This window comes from Rhopalosiphum maidis, chromosome 3 (assembly GCF_003676215.2).
Source record: "Rhopalosiphum maidis isolate BTI-1 chromosome 3, ASM367621v3, whole genome shotgun sequence".
NCBI classification, from domain to species: domain Eukaryota; kingdom Metazoa; phylum Arthropoda; class Insecta; order Hemiptera; family Aphididae; genus Rhopalosiphum; species Rhopalosiphum maidis.
The window spans coordinates 66,348,466-66,366,011 of NC_040879.1; the positions used below are offsets into that span (position 1 = coordinate 66,348,466).

Genomic DNA, 17,546 nt, shown 5'->3' on the forward strand with positions numbered 1-17,546 from the left:
ACAAATAATTTGATGAATACTTAATTACAATATTGTCATTTGTCAATGTAAACAGAAAATAAAATCACAATTGTTGGCTTAAAAAACCAAATTTTGTTATTAAAATCTTGAATTTTTTTTTAAATATTTTTGTGTAAACCTTTTATTTATTGTACCTAAACATAAATAAAAAAAAATTATAATTGTACCAATAGTATCATTATTAATCACACATAATTTTTAATCGTGTCAGTACAGCTTCTCAGTACCTAATGTCAATACCGTCAACTATACTATTGATTTTTTGTTTTATTTGAATTTTTAGTCTATCCAACTGTGCGACAGTTTTCCCACGGAAAATATGAGCCATTTTTTAAAGAACTAATTTATGGATTTCTTCCCTCTGACCAATGTCTATACATATTATATTTGGTTTATTAAATTATATATATTATATTATTATATTATATATTATTCAATACTTAATACTGTTGATGGTGATTTAATAGAACAGCTTGATGGTTTACCTTTAATTGATGGTTTATTCACTTTTATCAACTGTTGGCGGCTAATTTTTGTACGTGTTTCTTCAAAGTCTAACTGCAATTCGTCCATAGACATAAATAAATTTATTTAAATGAATATTGACAAACATTTTTACTTGGTAGATTATTTTAAAACATTGTTTTTTATTGTATGTACAATTTTATACGTCTAAGATTTGACTTATTCCATAAATTATTTATGAATATAAATTAAATTTTCTACTCATTTCTTTTTGATAAATATTTAAACAGTTATTTATGATAACTAAAGTCATGTATTTTTCAGTATTGAATTTATATTGTTATTATTATTTTTACAAACAACATATGACATTAACACTTTTTAATATTTATTGTATATGATAAGATTACTTGTTGTGTTTATTTATAATGTAATATTATTAACATTTCTATATATTTTTATATCTATTTTACTTAATACAATGTAATAATCATAAGATAACTGTATCTGTGACCCATTGACTAATAAACCATACTATGGTCATACATTTATTTGTCCATGTTTTAAATATTAATTTTGACTACCTATTATGCATGTCAACTACATGATATATATGTAGAAATCTTCATTATCGACAGACTCGTCTTTTTATACAGTGGCTTTAATCACAAATGCGCACAAAATCGTACAATTAAAAATTAGTGGTCGTCAGAGGTATAAGTAGAGCAATGATTATGTAAATTATCTATAAAATATTTGATTATTTTGTGAATAAAACACCAAAACTCAAGCGTTTTCAGTTAATTTAATGTTAATAAAACAATTAAGAGAAAGAATGTTTTTCATAAATATTATTTTAAAACTAAATTAAAAAGCTTTATAGATGAGAACAACAAAATATTTTTGGCATTTTTTGTCTTCTTTTTCCATTGCAAGTTCCCAAAATCAACATGGTTCTTCATAAAATTATGCCCATAATAATCAGGGATTGGAACTTTGGGGTTTTTTTTAAATGTTGAACAAGGAAAGTTCTATTTAACCATGACTATTAATGCAAATTATTCTTATTAATTATATAATAATTTATACTTGACTAAAGAAAAACCTAAATAATATAATTAAATCTCTTAAAATAAAAAAGTGTAGTACTATTAATAATTTCTGTTCCAATATCTTTATTTAAATATGGATTATGGTTATTATATTTTCTAAAGCTTCCAGTTGTTTTTGGTACGATTCCTGTCTCTGTTCTCTGACTAGTATGTATAACATTATAATACATTGATAGGCAATTAAGAAAATCAAGTTAAAGTAAAGGCACACACTTGTATATTTTTAAAACAAAATTCACAATTATACTTGATAAAATATAATATTTAAATTCACTAGTCTAAACACAAAATGGCAAAAAAAAAAAATACCATAATACATTTGCTTTAGTAAAAATTTAATATAATATAAACATATAAGGTGGTATATTGAATAGTTTATTGCCATTGTATAAAAAGTGACTTAGTGAGATTGATTGATACATTTAGTTCAATATTGTTAATTGCAATTTTTTCTTGTTCTCAATTAACTTAATAAATACTTACTCTAGTATTCTCACTTTTTGCACAATGACAAGGATATATATATATATATATAATTAAAATAAAACTTTTTTCATTTAAAGCAGTCATTGACAATCAATACTGATATACAAAAGATAATACATATATTTAAATTCGGTTAACAAAAACGGTTTTTAGACCATTTATAAAATTATAGCAGTGAAATAATATAATAAATAGACATAAAATATTCAGAAAACTAAGAAATAAATCTCATTTAATATTATATGTATAAGTATTGTAAATGTGTTTTAAATCATAACACAACAATAAAATATAACAGAAAAAAAAAACAAAACAGTTTAACAATAAGCTATTTTAATATTTTAACACACTTGTGGATTAATACCAATTTGTTTTACTTATACTAATTCAAACACTAATAAATAAATAATGATTTTTTTGTCTGTTAATAAATCGTTTTAATTTTATGTGTAAATATATTTATAATTTACCTATAATATAAATGTTTTACTCAAGAAGCCATTACATCCATACATCATAAACTATGTATATTATTAACAATTTTATATTATAGTACTGTTACCAACAAAATAATTTTGTTTATTAATTAAATTTCTTGTATCATTAGTTGGCTTAAATAAGGTTCCGTTTGGATTATTTTATATAATTTTATAAAAGTTTGGACTATAATTTTCAACAAGGCACCTGGCTGAACAATGTTCCACAAGTAAAATAAAATATTTTCATAAATAAATAAACATATATTAACATTAACATAAACTTTGAAATAAAATAAAATATTTTAAAAACAAACTAGTGGTTTTAAAAGCAAAGAAAAAATAAAAACAAAAACAAAAAATAAATATTTGACCTAATTTATAAACAATATTTGAAATTAAACAATTTTCATGTACAGATCTATATTTTTGAATTGATATAATACTTTTTGATGGTATTTGGTATAAATTAACTAAATAAAAATTAACATCTTTGGATATAACTTTGAATAGATATAAAATAAATGTTTTTTTACCTATAAGTAGGGAGGCGGGTCATCTTTAACATCAAATTAAAAAAATAATTTTATGTAACAATTAAAATTAATCCCTAAATATAATAATATTAAGAGATCTCAGATAGGACACAAAACCATTTGGAACATAATTAACTAAAATTATAATATTTCAATAGAACTGGAGGATGTTGAACTTCTGTTTACTTTTTTTTTTGGGACTACAAAAGATTTTATTTTTGACAAATCAGTAAGCGGGACTAATGTAGAAGAATTGAATGATAAGTTATCTTGAATTTTTTTGGGAACATTATAAAACCATTCTCCGATTTGTTGAGGTTCCATTTTAGACATAACTTTTAAAGACTCTTTAAATGATAATGTACACTTTAAATTAGGATTTAAATTTGCTATCTTATCTTGAATGTATTCAATACTAGACTTGGTGTCAGGGATACAATTATAAGTAGGATAGTAAGAAACATTTTTATAGATATTATGACGCAACTCTGGATGTTCAAATGTAAACATTTGATTTTTTGTGTAGCCTTTTGAAGGCAGAACTTCAGTTCCGTTACTGAAACTTGGTTTTCTAACTACACGTATATACCTATGAACTGGTATAGGATCCTCTGGGATTTTATCATCATTATCTGATGATGAGATAGATAAATGACTTTCAACATCACTTGAAGAATATTTATTTTTAGAATTTTGTACTCTTTTTAAGCGTATTATAACTGGTGGTTGATCAGACTCAATTCTATTGTTATTTGGATTATTTGATTTTGATGGATGATTATTTACAACTTCCACTTTATATATATCCTTAGATGATGACTTTTGATGCGTTTTGTGTTTCCGCTTGGTTTTTTTATAAAAATTAATTTCATCATGTATTGGTGAATGTAATTTACTAGGTCTCTTCTGAGGTACAAAAGAAATATCCGAGTCAGAAAATTGGTATTTCCTTTTTAAGCTTTTTGATGCTTGTTCTTTAAAAGGACTAGAAGTTTTATCATCTAACGAACAATGCTGAAAAAAATACAAATGTATGTAAAAATTATAATTAGTATTTTATAATGTAATAAGAAAAAATATTTAACAGCAAGTTAATTTAAAAGTATATACAATTTTGTTTAGAAAAAAAAATTATTCATTTTTAATTAATTATCAGTTATATACCAGGGGTAGCCAGTGAGAAGAGACTCACAAGCCACTAATAAATTATTAGTATTATTAATAAATATGGAAGAGCCAAAATGTCGAAAACATAAAAAAGGTCATACATAAATTCATATTAAAATAAATTCTTTTGTAAAAATGTTACAATAAGATACGAGCCGCAAAAGTCTATGACGCAAGCCGCGGTTTGACCACCCCTGTTGTTACAATAATATAGTATATTGAATATACATAGGCTTGCGCACGGGTATACTATAGTAACACCTGCAGGCTGCAAATAGTTACAGTTTTTTCTCACAATTTTTATTTTTTCTAACTATAGTTAGTACTGTTAGTAGTTACAATTAACAAAATAAGAAACAGTAAATAATTATTTAGTTATGTTGTTGATAATAAATGATTATATTGTAAAGTGTAAATGGTTTGCACTTGGTACCTCCACAGACTACATGGATAAAATGATACATGACAGACTATTATGAAATTGATACCTCCATAAAAACTCATTTAATATTTGTTGTGATAATGATAATCTAATGTCATGTAAATAATAATTCTTGCAATACATTTTTGTATCATTCAAATAAATTTTCAAGACTGATGAAAAAGTGCTATTATTATAAAGTATGAATACTCTTTTCTTATAAGCTTAAACACATATAAATGAATAGTTTTCAGCAATATCTACCGGCTACAGCTAAATCCCGCGCGCGCCTATGGTTATATACTATCCATCATCATATGAATTTTTTTTATCTTTAAATGTTTAATGGGCATGATTGCAATTCCAAAAAACATATAAAAAGTTATTTTTATTGTTAATCCTATGTAAAATAACACTTCTTCAGTTAATATCATTTTATGAGTACAAAAAAATTACAATATTAAAAAATTGTAATAAATGTTACTGAGTCACTTTTTAATTTATCTTATCAAAATATTTCTTTTATATTAATAACTATAGTTCTATATTATCTTCTTTGTCATATCACATTTTTTCAGATTTAAAAATGAATTAAAACATACATAATATAACAAATTATAAATAATATACTATGCCTAACAACTAAACATTATAGAAATCAATAAAAATAAACATATTTTAATAACTTGTAAAATTAGCTATACTTTATTACCTTAAAAATTTTAAATAAATGAATTGAACATATTTTTATCAAAGTAAAATTTATCAAAAATGTTAAAATAAAGTTTGTATAATTTACCACATCTTTTTGTTCAGCATCGTCTGAATCGGAATCAATTATTGTGATAACTGTGTTATCTAAGCAGTTTTTAAGATTAGGTGTTTTCTGAGCTAAATTTTGATCTCTGTTAATTTTCCTAGGAAAATAAGAAATAATATTAACTTATGTTAGTTTTTAATACAACATTATACAATTTACTTTTCAGACTTATTGGGTATAAATTGGTTAAAAATAACATTTAAAGGCCTCTCATTAATTAATTCGTCTAATTCATGAAATCTGTGTTCATCTTGACTTTCTCTCATATGTTTTTTTGTATTTATATGTTCCTTGTAATTCATAAATGGCATGTCACATAATTCACACATTCCACCAATTTCTGAGGTACTAAAAACATAATTATTATTAGTTACATAATAATTAATTGTCAAAAAAAAAAAAAATAAATAAATAAATAGACAAATTGTTTTGTTTTACCTGTATTGATCTGAAGAGTAATCATCATCACTTTTATCACCATTATATTTATGTTCAGCTGAATGTTTTGTTTTCTTTTTACATAATGCATCACCTAAATCTGGCCACTTAGGTATAAATTCAAACACAGGACGTTGTCCTTGATCCATTGATTCTATTTTTAAACTAACTTTTCCTTTTAGAACACTTGCAACTTGATCTGTAGGTTTTTTGTTAGTACGGCGTTTTTTCAATAAAGATTTGAGCCAGTGTTGAAACTATATTTAAAAAGAAATATGATTATAAATTAATATTTGTAAATGATATTTTTTTATTAACCTTTTTAGCAGACAAAATTTTTATATTTAAAATATTAGCCTTATTAATGAGATCAACCGAATTTTTACGTTTAGAAGATGGTCCATTTTTTACTTCAATATCTCTTCTACTCTAAAAAATCAACAAAATAAAGTGTTATGTTGCATTATATTTTATAATAAAGAAAAATTTAGTTTAAAAATATTCTTACATTATTAGTTTCTGAACTGCTATTATACTTAACCCCTTCATTTTGTATCATATCTGATATTAAATAATTGGTACTCTTTTCTAATGATTGAGTTATTTTCTATTAATAAAAAAAAATATTTATATATTTATATATTTAGACATACAAAAACTATATACCGGGTATTATTTTAACAACTTTTAGTATGTATACATTTTGATAGTTTTATACTATGAGCATTATTTGGGCAGGTATGAGCAACTCAATGTTACGAGATAATTAATTTTTAGAATTTTAAAATCTAGTGGGATCAGAAGCATAGAAAACCAAAAAAATTATTTTACACCATCAGTCACAATTGATGACAATTTTTCGAAACTACCAAATGGTACAATGCATTTTTACAGCATTAAATATATCACTTCTTTTAGATAATTCATATTTATGTTTTACGATAAACATTATGTTGATTTTATAAATATAATAAAATAAAATTTAATAAAGTAATTTGAAAATTTAGCATAGGCCAGATAAAAAAGTATGTCGGCCACAAATTGCTTATCCTTTTTACAGAGTAATATCAAACAACACATTGTTTTAAACTAAATTTTTTTACTTTTTTGAATAATAACAAACATTAAACTTTATATTCTAAAACAGAATATTAATCGAAGTATTTCAAAATATAAAATAAAAAATTCGGACAAATAGTTTAAGAATTATAACATATAGATTGTAAGTATTTAAAATTTAGGTGAATGAAGTGGAGATATGGTGATACCCCACAAAATGTTTATCTACTACTCCGATCTTTTAAACATAACTAAATCAAATTAATCTAAAAAAATATTAAATAATATACATTTTTTTAAAAATATTTTTGTATAGACTGGAAATTATGTAAGAAAAATATTTTCAAAAATGTTAATAGATTTTGAAATAACAAGTGTTATTTGATAAAATAATCAGCCAGCACTCGTATTTATCTATGCAAATCTTATTCAACAATATTTTCCCTTGTGGTCAATAATAAATTATCATTATACTTTATATTCTTAATTTTTTACACATAAGAAACAATTACATTCAAAAAATGATTAAAAAATGTGTTATTGTTTATTAAAATACTTTAGTGTTTTACATGAGATGTAACTAGGGAACGGATTTAATTTAAATTAATATTTTTATGTAATTTTAATATTGGAATGTTTACGTTTTAGTTAATTTAGAAAATATGCTGGTGTTAATTTAATTTTAATTTTAATTTTTTTATTTTTTGGAATAGTTAAAAAATTTAAAATATTTTACATACAAATGTACTTACTCTGTATAATTGTAAAATGTCTGTTTTTTTACTTCTCAAAGGGTATTTTTTGACCGAATGGTATAATACATAATAAAGTATGTGACTATCAGTTGTTATACATTATTTGAATAACTTTGAAAAGATTAAAAATATTGTTTTAAATTTAGATTTCGATGGTGCTATGCTATTGAGATAAATATACTGAACTCGTAGAAGATACAAATTTGCAAAACAATTTAGCATTTATTTCCACTAATTCTAGAATTTTAGTTGATACTATTTAAAAATTAGAAACTTCTAAAACACCATGAACAGAGAGTCTTGAAATAATTGATAATGACGTAAAACAATTGGAACCTGTTCCTGGAGAAATTGGAGTTTTAATCAATTCAAAATTACAAATCATATTGGAAAAATCCCAGGATCTTATACTAAAGGGATACAGTATTAAACAAAACTCAGAAATAGAATACAATCTAAAATAATCAACATGACTTGTATGAAACATATACCTAACACTTCTGTTGATGGGGAGAGGTCTTTCAGCCGTTATAAAGCAATGCTAAAATCTAATCGCCATAATTTTAAATTTTAAAATTTAAAATTATATGTAGTTTTTAACTATTTCCTTTATGAAGACTATTTGGACGATTCAAAATAAACATTTTTTTAAATAAATTATAATAATTATAATAAAATAATATAAATTCTATCTTATTTTAAAATCTGTTCCCCAGATATAATTATATAGTAAGTACTGAAGTACTATACATACCTCTACATAAGTTACATACAAATATATTTAATATGTTTCATTTTAAATTCTACAGAGAATATTAATATTTTATGTTAAATCTCATAATAACAATTTTTAATTGAAATAATAGTTACTTGAATAACAGAATAAGTTTAAAAGTAAAATCACTAATGAGCTTTGACATATACGTATGCACCACAAAAATTCTGCACCGAGATCAAACCATTCATAAAATAAAATATGTCTGTAAACTTACTCCTCCATATGCATTTATGAGCTTTTCCACTTTTGAGCTTACTATATTGTTAGCAATATCAATAACAAATGTTTTTTCATAGAGTATTGATCTTTTATTTTTGCTTGAAGAACCTAAAACTAAAATATGAAAATAATTTAGATTATCTCCCAAGATTCAATCAATTAGAATATCCCATGCAAATTTATAAATGAAATATAATTGATCAAAACATTTATTATATTTAATTATAATGTAAAATAATTTAAAGAGAACAGAAATACAAATATGTTAAAAATGAACTAAGATCCTAAATTTAGGTAGTTTTCAAACTGTAATACAATGTTAATAACCAGATTGATCTGATAGTTCAGATAGTTGTTACAAAAATAAATCCATTATTACGATAACCTTATGAAAGATATTTAGACATAATTGTTTGTTTATAATTTATAATTTTGAGAAAGTACATCATAGCAAATTTACGTTCAGCAGAACCAATTTTAAGTTAGTAGTTTTAAAATTGGAGTTAATTTACCTATCATCAAACTTAGAAGTAAGAATATTAATAGAGCATCAGATAAGCTTTTATTGATATTTTTATTTTAAAATGAGTTATGAGCATTTAAAAGTTTTAATATTTTACATAGCTATAACTTACTTTAAAATAAAAACATCAATAAAAGCTTAAAAGACACTCTAGATTAGTGTTTTCTAACTTATGAGTTCATAAATATATAATGCAACTTTCTTGACAATAATATATAAAAATCTTTGTATTAAACAGAATTATGTATTTATTATTCAGAATTGTATTATATTAGAATTTAGTAATAAAATTGCTGATAATAAAAATTATTATTATTTATTAACAATACCATATTACAATATATATATATTTTTTTTTAGTATGGAGCCGCATACCCAACAAACAGTACATTTGTTAAATGCCATTAGAGAAAGGTTGAAAAACACTGCTCTAAATAATATTCTTATCTTTGAGTTTGATAATAGGTAAATTGAATCTTATATTAAAGTTAACTACCTAAAATAGGTTTAGCTGAATGTAAATTTGCTATGAAGTATGTTAGTAAGATAGAGATAGAGATAACATATTTGCAAGTAGGACATCCTCTTATCTTATCCTTTATTATTATACTTTAAAATTTAATAAAAATAAGATGCATTTTATATTATTGAAATTCTTCAACTAAAACTTGAATCTTATTTAAAATTAAATTTTTATTTCCAATTAAAATTTAGTTTTAACCAGTTTTAACTTTTAAATTCATCAATATTGATGTGCTAAAATGCCTTTGCTTATTGTAAATAAATAAATTATAATTGTAAGTTGTAACCAATTGATGTTATTTTCTGTTGTACTCTAAGATTTTTGGAAACAATTCGATAAAAGTAATTATTAACTGTTAAGATATTTGAAACAAACTTAAATGTTTCTATAATATCAAGCAATTTGAGGTGTTTGAGAACCTATCCCTAAAATAAACTACCAATGGTTGATCGAATTTGACCATTACATAATTTATTTCCTATATCATGTTAAAATTACATACTTGTTAGTTTAATAAGCTCATCATTTACTATTTAAAACCATTGGATGATTCAATTACATTGTATACAGGGATTCTAATAAAAGGTCTATTTAACATTATATATAATTTAGTTTAGGTTTTTATTTTTTAATTTCACAATTGATTCTGTAACCAGTGATTACATTACCATTCACATTTTAGGTACTTAGAAATTACTAATTTGTAATATTAGATTATTTTGATTTGTTTAAAATATAACTATAAAACTAAAGTACTGTAGTTACTATAAAAAGAGTTTTATGTTTATACTTGATATTCTCTCATTCTATTTCTATTTTTATTATTTAAAAATATCGTTATTTATAGTACAATAAGATAATAAGTTATAAATGTTATAATTTTATTATAACCAACATTTATTTTAGTATCTTAAGATACAAATTTACTAATTTTAAATTATAACAGATAATAGTTAATCATAAGTTTAGGAACAATTAATAAATTGAAAAATACTAATAAATATGTATGCTAAAATAGGTAGCCTTTTTAATATGTACTTATAAAAAAAAATTCATAAGAACCCAAAAATTAAGAAGTAAGAACTAATAAATGCATTTTATATAAATAATTATGATAATAATAGTAATAATTTTGTTATTTTTAATAGTTTATTTTATGAAATACAATATTTTCAAAAATTAGTCTAAACAAATCGTAGGTAGTCTCTTGAAATAAAAAAAATAAGTCACTCACATTAGAGCTCAATGCTTAAGCATTACATTTTAATCAAATTTAACAATGAATTTGACACAAGGAAAAGGAAAAGGAAAAATTGTTTAAGGTATGCATGATATTTACAAAAAATTAATTAAATATATACCACATTATAACACCTATAACTTTTTTTAAATGAAATATGCAAGGGGTTTGAAATTGAGTATTATGATTTATTAATTGTAAAACGTATTGAAAGCAGAGAAAATGGCATGACATATACCAATTGCTAGGACAGATGTGACACAATCGACAAGCCTGGGGTTCTTAGCCAGGCAAATGAGACGACGTATGTCCATCAACTTTACAGACGATTAGGGCGAGTAGACGGTTTACCTGAGTGGTCGGACGAGGGCCGATGGTTGTTCAGGTTTTCAACACTCATGTTGTCGTTTTCCGTGGAGCTTTTCCTGCGTTCCAGCGGCGGTGGTATCGGATTGAAGTATTGGACGAATGCTCCTGACGAGCGTCGTACTTACACCGGAGTCGTCGGCGAACAGCTGTTGGCCTCTAACGATGGACGGATGGGCCGTCTGCCAGACTCGGAGCGCATACACGCACTATTCGTCGTCGTCGCCGCGGCGAAATCAAAATATGTACAATATTATTATTATTATTATTATTATCATCATCTATTATCATCGTCATCGCCGTCGTCGACGAGACCGTGACGCGTGCGCTACAGCAGCTGCTGCTGATCTAGTCGTATTCATGGCGAATTCCAAATTGCGATCGACGGGCGAATGAATGATAGCTGCTCGGAACACGGACTATCGCCCGAATGACGACACTCAGTCCACAGAACACACATGCGCACACGATCACGCGTACGTTAGCGCCTCGCGCCTCTCCGCGCTCGCCGCCGGGCGACTACCTGCCGCAGCGCCCGACGTAACGGCTTCCCGAGGCCGCTCCGCGACAACTGTAATATTATTATTGTCGTTATATTAGTGTTATTACCAAATTTTTTATCGCGATATTATATTATATTCTTAATTTATTTTAAACTCGTAGCAATAATAATGATTATCGGTAATCGCCGTCCGCCGTTATTTGAATAATTAAATAATTATCGTAGATCGTAAATCATAATATGAATTATCGCCTATACATATTGACTAATAATAGTCAATTACTATATATTATTATCATATTATCATATTTAATATGATATATAATATCGTTGTGAAATTGATAATTATTGTAATATTTTTTACACATTGCGATGCGCAGGCCGCAGACACGCAGTGTAATTATCAGCTCTGATATATTGTGTTGTAATTGAATTTATTTATTTGCCCATAGTACCTATAATTGTACACGTACATTGCTCTAGTTATAGGCGGGTGGATAATTATCCAGTATTACTGTGTAAAAAACTTTTAAAATATTTTTATATTTAGCTGTCGTTATTGAAAATTTGAATTATAAGTATGTTTTACTGACAATCTCTATAGGATGAATCAGTATGGATACAAGAACACATGCGCTGGTTAACTAAGAAATTTAAAACTAATGATTAACTATAGGAAAGTGATATTGTAACTGATGAATGATTGTGAAAAAATGATCAAAAGTCATTTAAAAAAAAAATACCCAAGATAATATGTGAATATAGAATATGTACCACCATTTTAATTTTACAACATATTTAATTATGTTAAACCTAAAATTACTATACTAGGTATCTGATTACCTATCAATATTTATCAGTTTTTTATATTTTATTTGGAATGAACCGATAAATGAAATTTCCGTAAATCGAGTAGGTACCTCTTTCTTTTTAAAAGTAGTGCCGATTCTAGGATTTTTTTTTTTTTTTAGAGTTTAGAACTATACATAAAATATAATACAACATAATTTTAAATAACACGTGTTTTTTATGTTTTGTTATACTTTATTTTACATTATAATAACATGTCATCTGGTTTAAGATCTTGGCCTATTGGTCGACCGATGAATTCACAAGTCACAGCTCACAGCTATTTATAGTAATATTATAATTCGTAGGTTTAGCATAATATATTATATAGGTATAGTCTGTGACTGTTATAATAGCCCACTAGGCCGATGGCCCCTAAAAATATACATATTTATAATAGAAATAATAGAATGTATGTTTATACTGTAATACTGTTGGTATATACAGTGTATTGTCATTGTGTATAGTGCACTTATATTACACATACCTAGTACCTACTGTAATATAATCTATAGATAGCCAGATAGTTTCAAGTGCAGTTCAAATATGTATTATTAACATCCTGGTTTGTATGTTTAAAACATGAATTTGAATTTTTTATAACAAGTTTTTTTTTATTTATTATATTGTAACAACCTTGAATTTGTTATTTAACGATTCGTGTATATTACGGACTTTTACAATAAGGAAGACTGTCATACAGTCTTACAGACTACATTGAACTGTACTCGTATGTATATATAGTTGTTAAAATGTTGCCTGCAGGTACCTTCTATACTTAGGTATACTATACTATATAATAGTAATTATAATAACACGTGTTATTACGTGACTATTTACTATTCACTCATAAAGCGTCATTTAAGCTGATTTAATTTCACGATTAAAATAAAATGTTTAGAAGATGTAAATATTATGAACACTAACGTAGCCACGTATGTAATATTATTTTTAATCTCCGTCTATAACATGTACGCCCACTATATTATGCGAAACTTTACGTTTCACACTTTGTAGACATACTTACTGAACTGTTCAAATTAAAACATTAGATAAACACAACAACCCGTCTAGTTTTTATAACAAAAAGGAATTACTAAGGAAGTGTACATTTTAATTTAATGCCACGCCGAGTTGTTTTTTTATTTTCAATAAAATATAATAAGTAACATAATAATACTATATTATACATTAAATATTTGAGTTAATATATCCGTCGACTTCAATCACGATTCGTGGTCGCGATTATTTAAAAGATTAAAAATAAGCTGCATTGAGACATTAGTGATTGACACTTAGCAATTTTGAGATGGGTCATATTAATTTTAACAGTTTACCAATAGTCATGCTTCATAATCAACAGTTTGCCCAATTTATAGGATTGGCAATAACAATAAAACGCTAAGTTGTAATTCCACTGACAATCTTATATTCTTTTAACGCGTGAATACAATACGTATATAGGTAGCTTCTTCAATCTTCATAATTAGAACTTTCGCACACCGATGCTTCTATGCCAGCTGGCAACGAATAGCGTACGTACTACGAAGATGCACTAATCCCGACTGGCATTCACAGCATGCCGAAGATCTTTAACCGTTCACTCAACATAACATTATTATTATTTATTGCATATATACCTTGTAGGTTTAATAGTAAACGTCAATATTATCATCTGTCGTAGCGTTGTATCACTGTATCAGTATAAAAAATAAATTATATTTTGATAAATATTATGTATGTAGATGACTAAATATAATTTTGACGGTTCCGTCACTCATCCATGAGTTGTGTAACGCAAGGGTATTATTATTTACCCTAATATGTAACTGTGCTTATATTTACACGTTGGTCGGTTGTTAATTCAATATTATGCAAATTGATGATGATGAATAATGATGATGATAATAATAATAATATAATAGTAGTAGTAGTAAAAAGTGAAAATCAAACACGTGCGGCGGCAAAGGCGATCGTTATCGCGTATTCGCGTCTATCGTTTTAAGTGTCAACTTATTGTGTCTTACATTAATATTTGTTACGTACTTACTTACTACGTACGTGCTTACATACTAAAGGTTTATCTTTTTTGACAGTCCCGATAATATTTCAATTGAAACGTATATTTACCTGTTTATTTTACTTATGATATTATTCATTATGAATAAGTACACCCGAAATAGCCATATGGGTTATGGCCGTCATGGGTATAAATTTGTATTTACATTCTTGTGATTTTTTTTCGTTTTGTTTTGATGTCATTTCTCATAACTTTCTGGAATAATAAAAATCTTCAACTTTGAGTGAGGTTTCTGGTAAAAAAAAAAATGGATCTAGTTAGTATAGTTGGTACTTTAAAGCTGCAGGTGTTGAAAGTAAAAACATTCCTAGTATTATTATCAAAATAATATTTATCTATTAACAAAAAAAAGTAATCATAATACGGTAATATTTAGTCAAAACTAATTTTCAACCAGAAAATCGTTCAAACATTTATAACTTGTCTATAAAATGGTATAATATAAAATTCTGTGAAAATGTTAAGCCTTCGGAAGTCTAGAGTGAATGTTGAATTATAAAAAAAAAGTACAAAATAGATTTTGTTAAAAAATTGGTTTTGCTTAAAAATTCTAGTTTTCTTTTTATATGTTTATTTGTTTTTTCTGATTATTTTTAAAAGAACTGAGAGTTTTACTAGGAGTAAAAAAAACTTGACATTCCCACAAATCACTAATTGGAAACTATATAGATAACCATTCACAAACTTGAAAATTGAAGCTTATTATTTATTTATTATTTTATTATAAAATCAATACAATCGTTCCCCTCTGCACTCTGCAGAATCTAAAATCATTAAAACTAATAAAATAATTTAACTACAGATTATTTTTGTGTTTTCTTACACTACGCTATTATACTTACCAACATAAACTACTGTAGTGTGTTGTATGTTTTGAGTAGTGTATTGTGTATGCTTAAAATAATTGTATGTTTATATGACGCGTGTAGCTAATTAACAAATAATTATAATTTATAATAATATGGTAGGTCGTCAATATATTTCTTTGGTAACTTTTATGAATTATGTGTCTATACACTGTACAAGTATTCATATTTTTTGAATATATATGTATCATACACATACAACATACTTATAAATTATTTATTATCTTGTTGGTGTACATTATCTTTGATAATAACACGTCATATCAAAATATATATTAATTTTTATAATCACATTATGATAATGTTAAAAGTTCACAATTGGCAGACCGTAAGACGCAGACGGCAAATCAAAAATTATTCGCATATTAATATGAATAAATGTATAAGCATAATTTAAAAAATAATAATCGTTGCACAGTTGGCGTTCCTTGGTAATTAAGAGGACGTCATACCCACATGTGTTGTCTCTGTCTTACGAACGTAAGACATAGCAAATTTGCGTTCAGCAGATTTAATTTTATGCTGTTAGCTTTAATATTAGAGTCAATTCATCTATTATCAAACTTAAAGATAATAATATTATCTAGGGCATTTCATAGGCTTTTATTGATATCTTAATTTTTAAGTGAGTTATAGTTAAGTAAAATATTTAAATTTTAAAATGCTCGTAATTCGCTTAAAAATTAAAATATCAATAAAAGCCTATTAGATGCCCTAGATAATATTATTATCTTTAAGTTTGATAATAGATGAATTGACTCTAATATTAAAGCTAACAGCATAAAATTAAATCTGCTGAATGCAAATTTGCTATGTCTTACGTTTGTAAGACAGAGACAACACATGCGGGTATGACGTTCTCTCAATTACCATTAAATTACTCAAAATTACTTATAATTTCAAAAATATCTTATTAAAAAATAATATTGAACTGGGATTTTTTTTTTGTAAATTATAAGCATAGCATCTCAAATATACATAATTAAAATTAATAGCAAACCTATCTACCCATATGATAACGATTTTATTTATCTTATTTTTAAATACTCCGCGATACTCGTAATTTGCAGTCAATAGAAAATATATTTCAAAATTATTAGATTAAGATAAATTTGCTGAAATATTAGCAGCGAATCATAAAAAGAGACGACTTATCCCTGTATAGTTATACAAAATATACCTACATTAATATTTCATAAAAATATAACACTTATTAACCAATAACCAGTATATTGTAAAAATGCGTTTATATTGGAGTGAGATCTATTCATTATTATCAAAATACGTTAGTCAATTTATTATTTTTACCAATCTCTATAATCTATAATATATAAAAAAATGTTTTATAATATTATTATATCTTATTATAATCCGTGGAGTATGAACAAAGAGCTTGTTATTTTTGTTTGATTGGCCAAGATTCTCTTTTTACATAAACACAAACAATACAATTCTACATAAAAAAAAAAAAAAATAATCCAAAAAAAGTTCCCGAAACATAAGTCCATAATATGCTTGACAAAATCTCATTTAAAATACTATATAGTATATAGGTATTACACTATATATAAAACATTCAACATAGCAGTGTACACAACGATTAATTAACGAGCAAAGTAGAATATAATATAATATTAAATAATAAATGTTATAAAAAGAGGGGAAAAGTAGGTATCCGGTACAGTACATTTCGAATAAACCTCGTCATTGAGGAATAAGTCACTGTATAATGTTTATGTTAAATTTTTATTCGTTGATAAATCATATAAAATACATATATTCTATAATTTTCATATATATGCATTCAATAACCAATTATTAATTCAAATAACAATTTTCCTTAC

General features: G+C 25.2%; 1 protein-coding gene across 2 annotated transcripts; it reads right to left on the reverse strand.

Annotated features, from left to right (window-relative positions):
* Window positions 1-3,018: 3,018 nt before the first annotated feature.
* On the reverse strand, window positions 3,019-11,782 carry LOC113556171. Of its 2 annotated transcripts, XM_026960966.2 has the most exons (8): window positions 11,391-11,782; window positions 8,749-8,867; window positions 6,451-6,549; window positions 6,261-6,371; window positions 5,943-6,199; window positions 5,664-5,852; window positions 5,484-5,601; window positions 3,019-4,110 (listed from the first exon to the last, which is right to left on the reverse strand). In XM_026960966.2, the coding sequence occupies exons 1-8, from the start codon at window positions 11,437-11,439 to the stop codon at window positions 3,238-3,240; spliced, it is 1,815 nt and encodes a 604-aa protein (XP_026816767.1). In that variant the 5' UTR covers window positions 11,440-11,782; the 3' UTR covers window positions 3,019-3,237. The 2 variants fall into 2 exon arrangements, with proteins under 2 accessions (XP_026816767.1, XP_026816768.1); XM_026960967.2 differs by lacking the exons at window positions 6,261-6,371; window positions 6,451-6,549.
* Window positions 11,783-17,546: the final 5,764 nt, after the last annotated feature.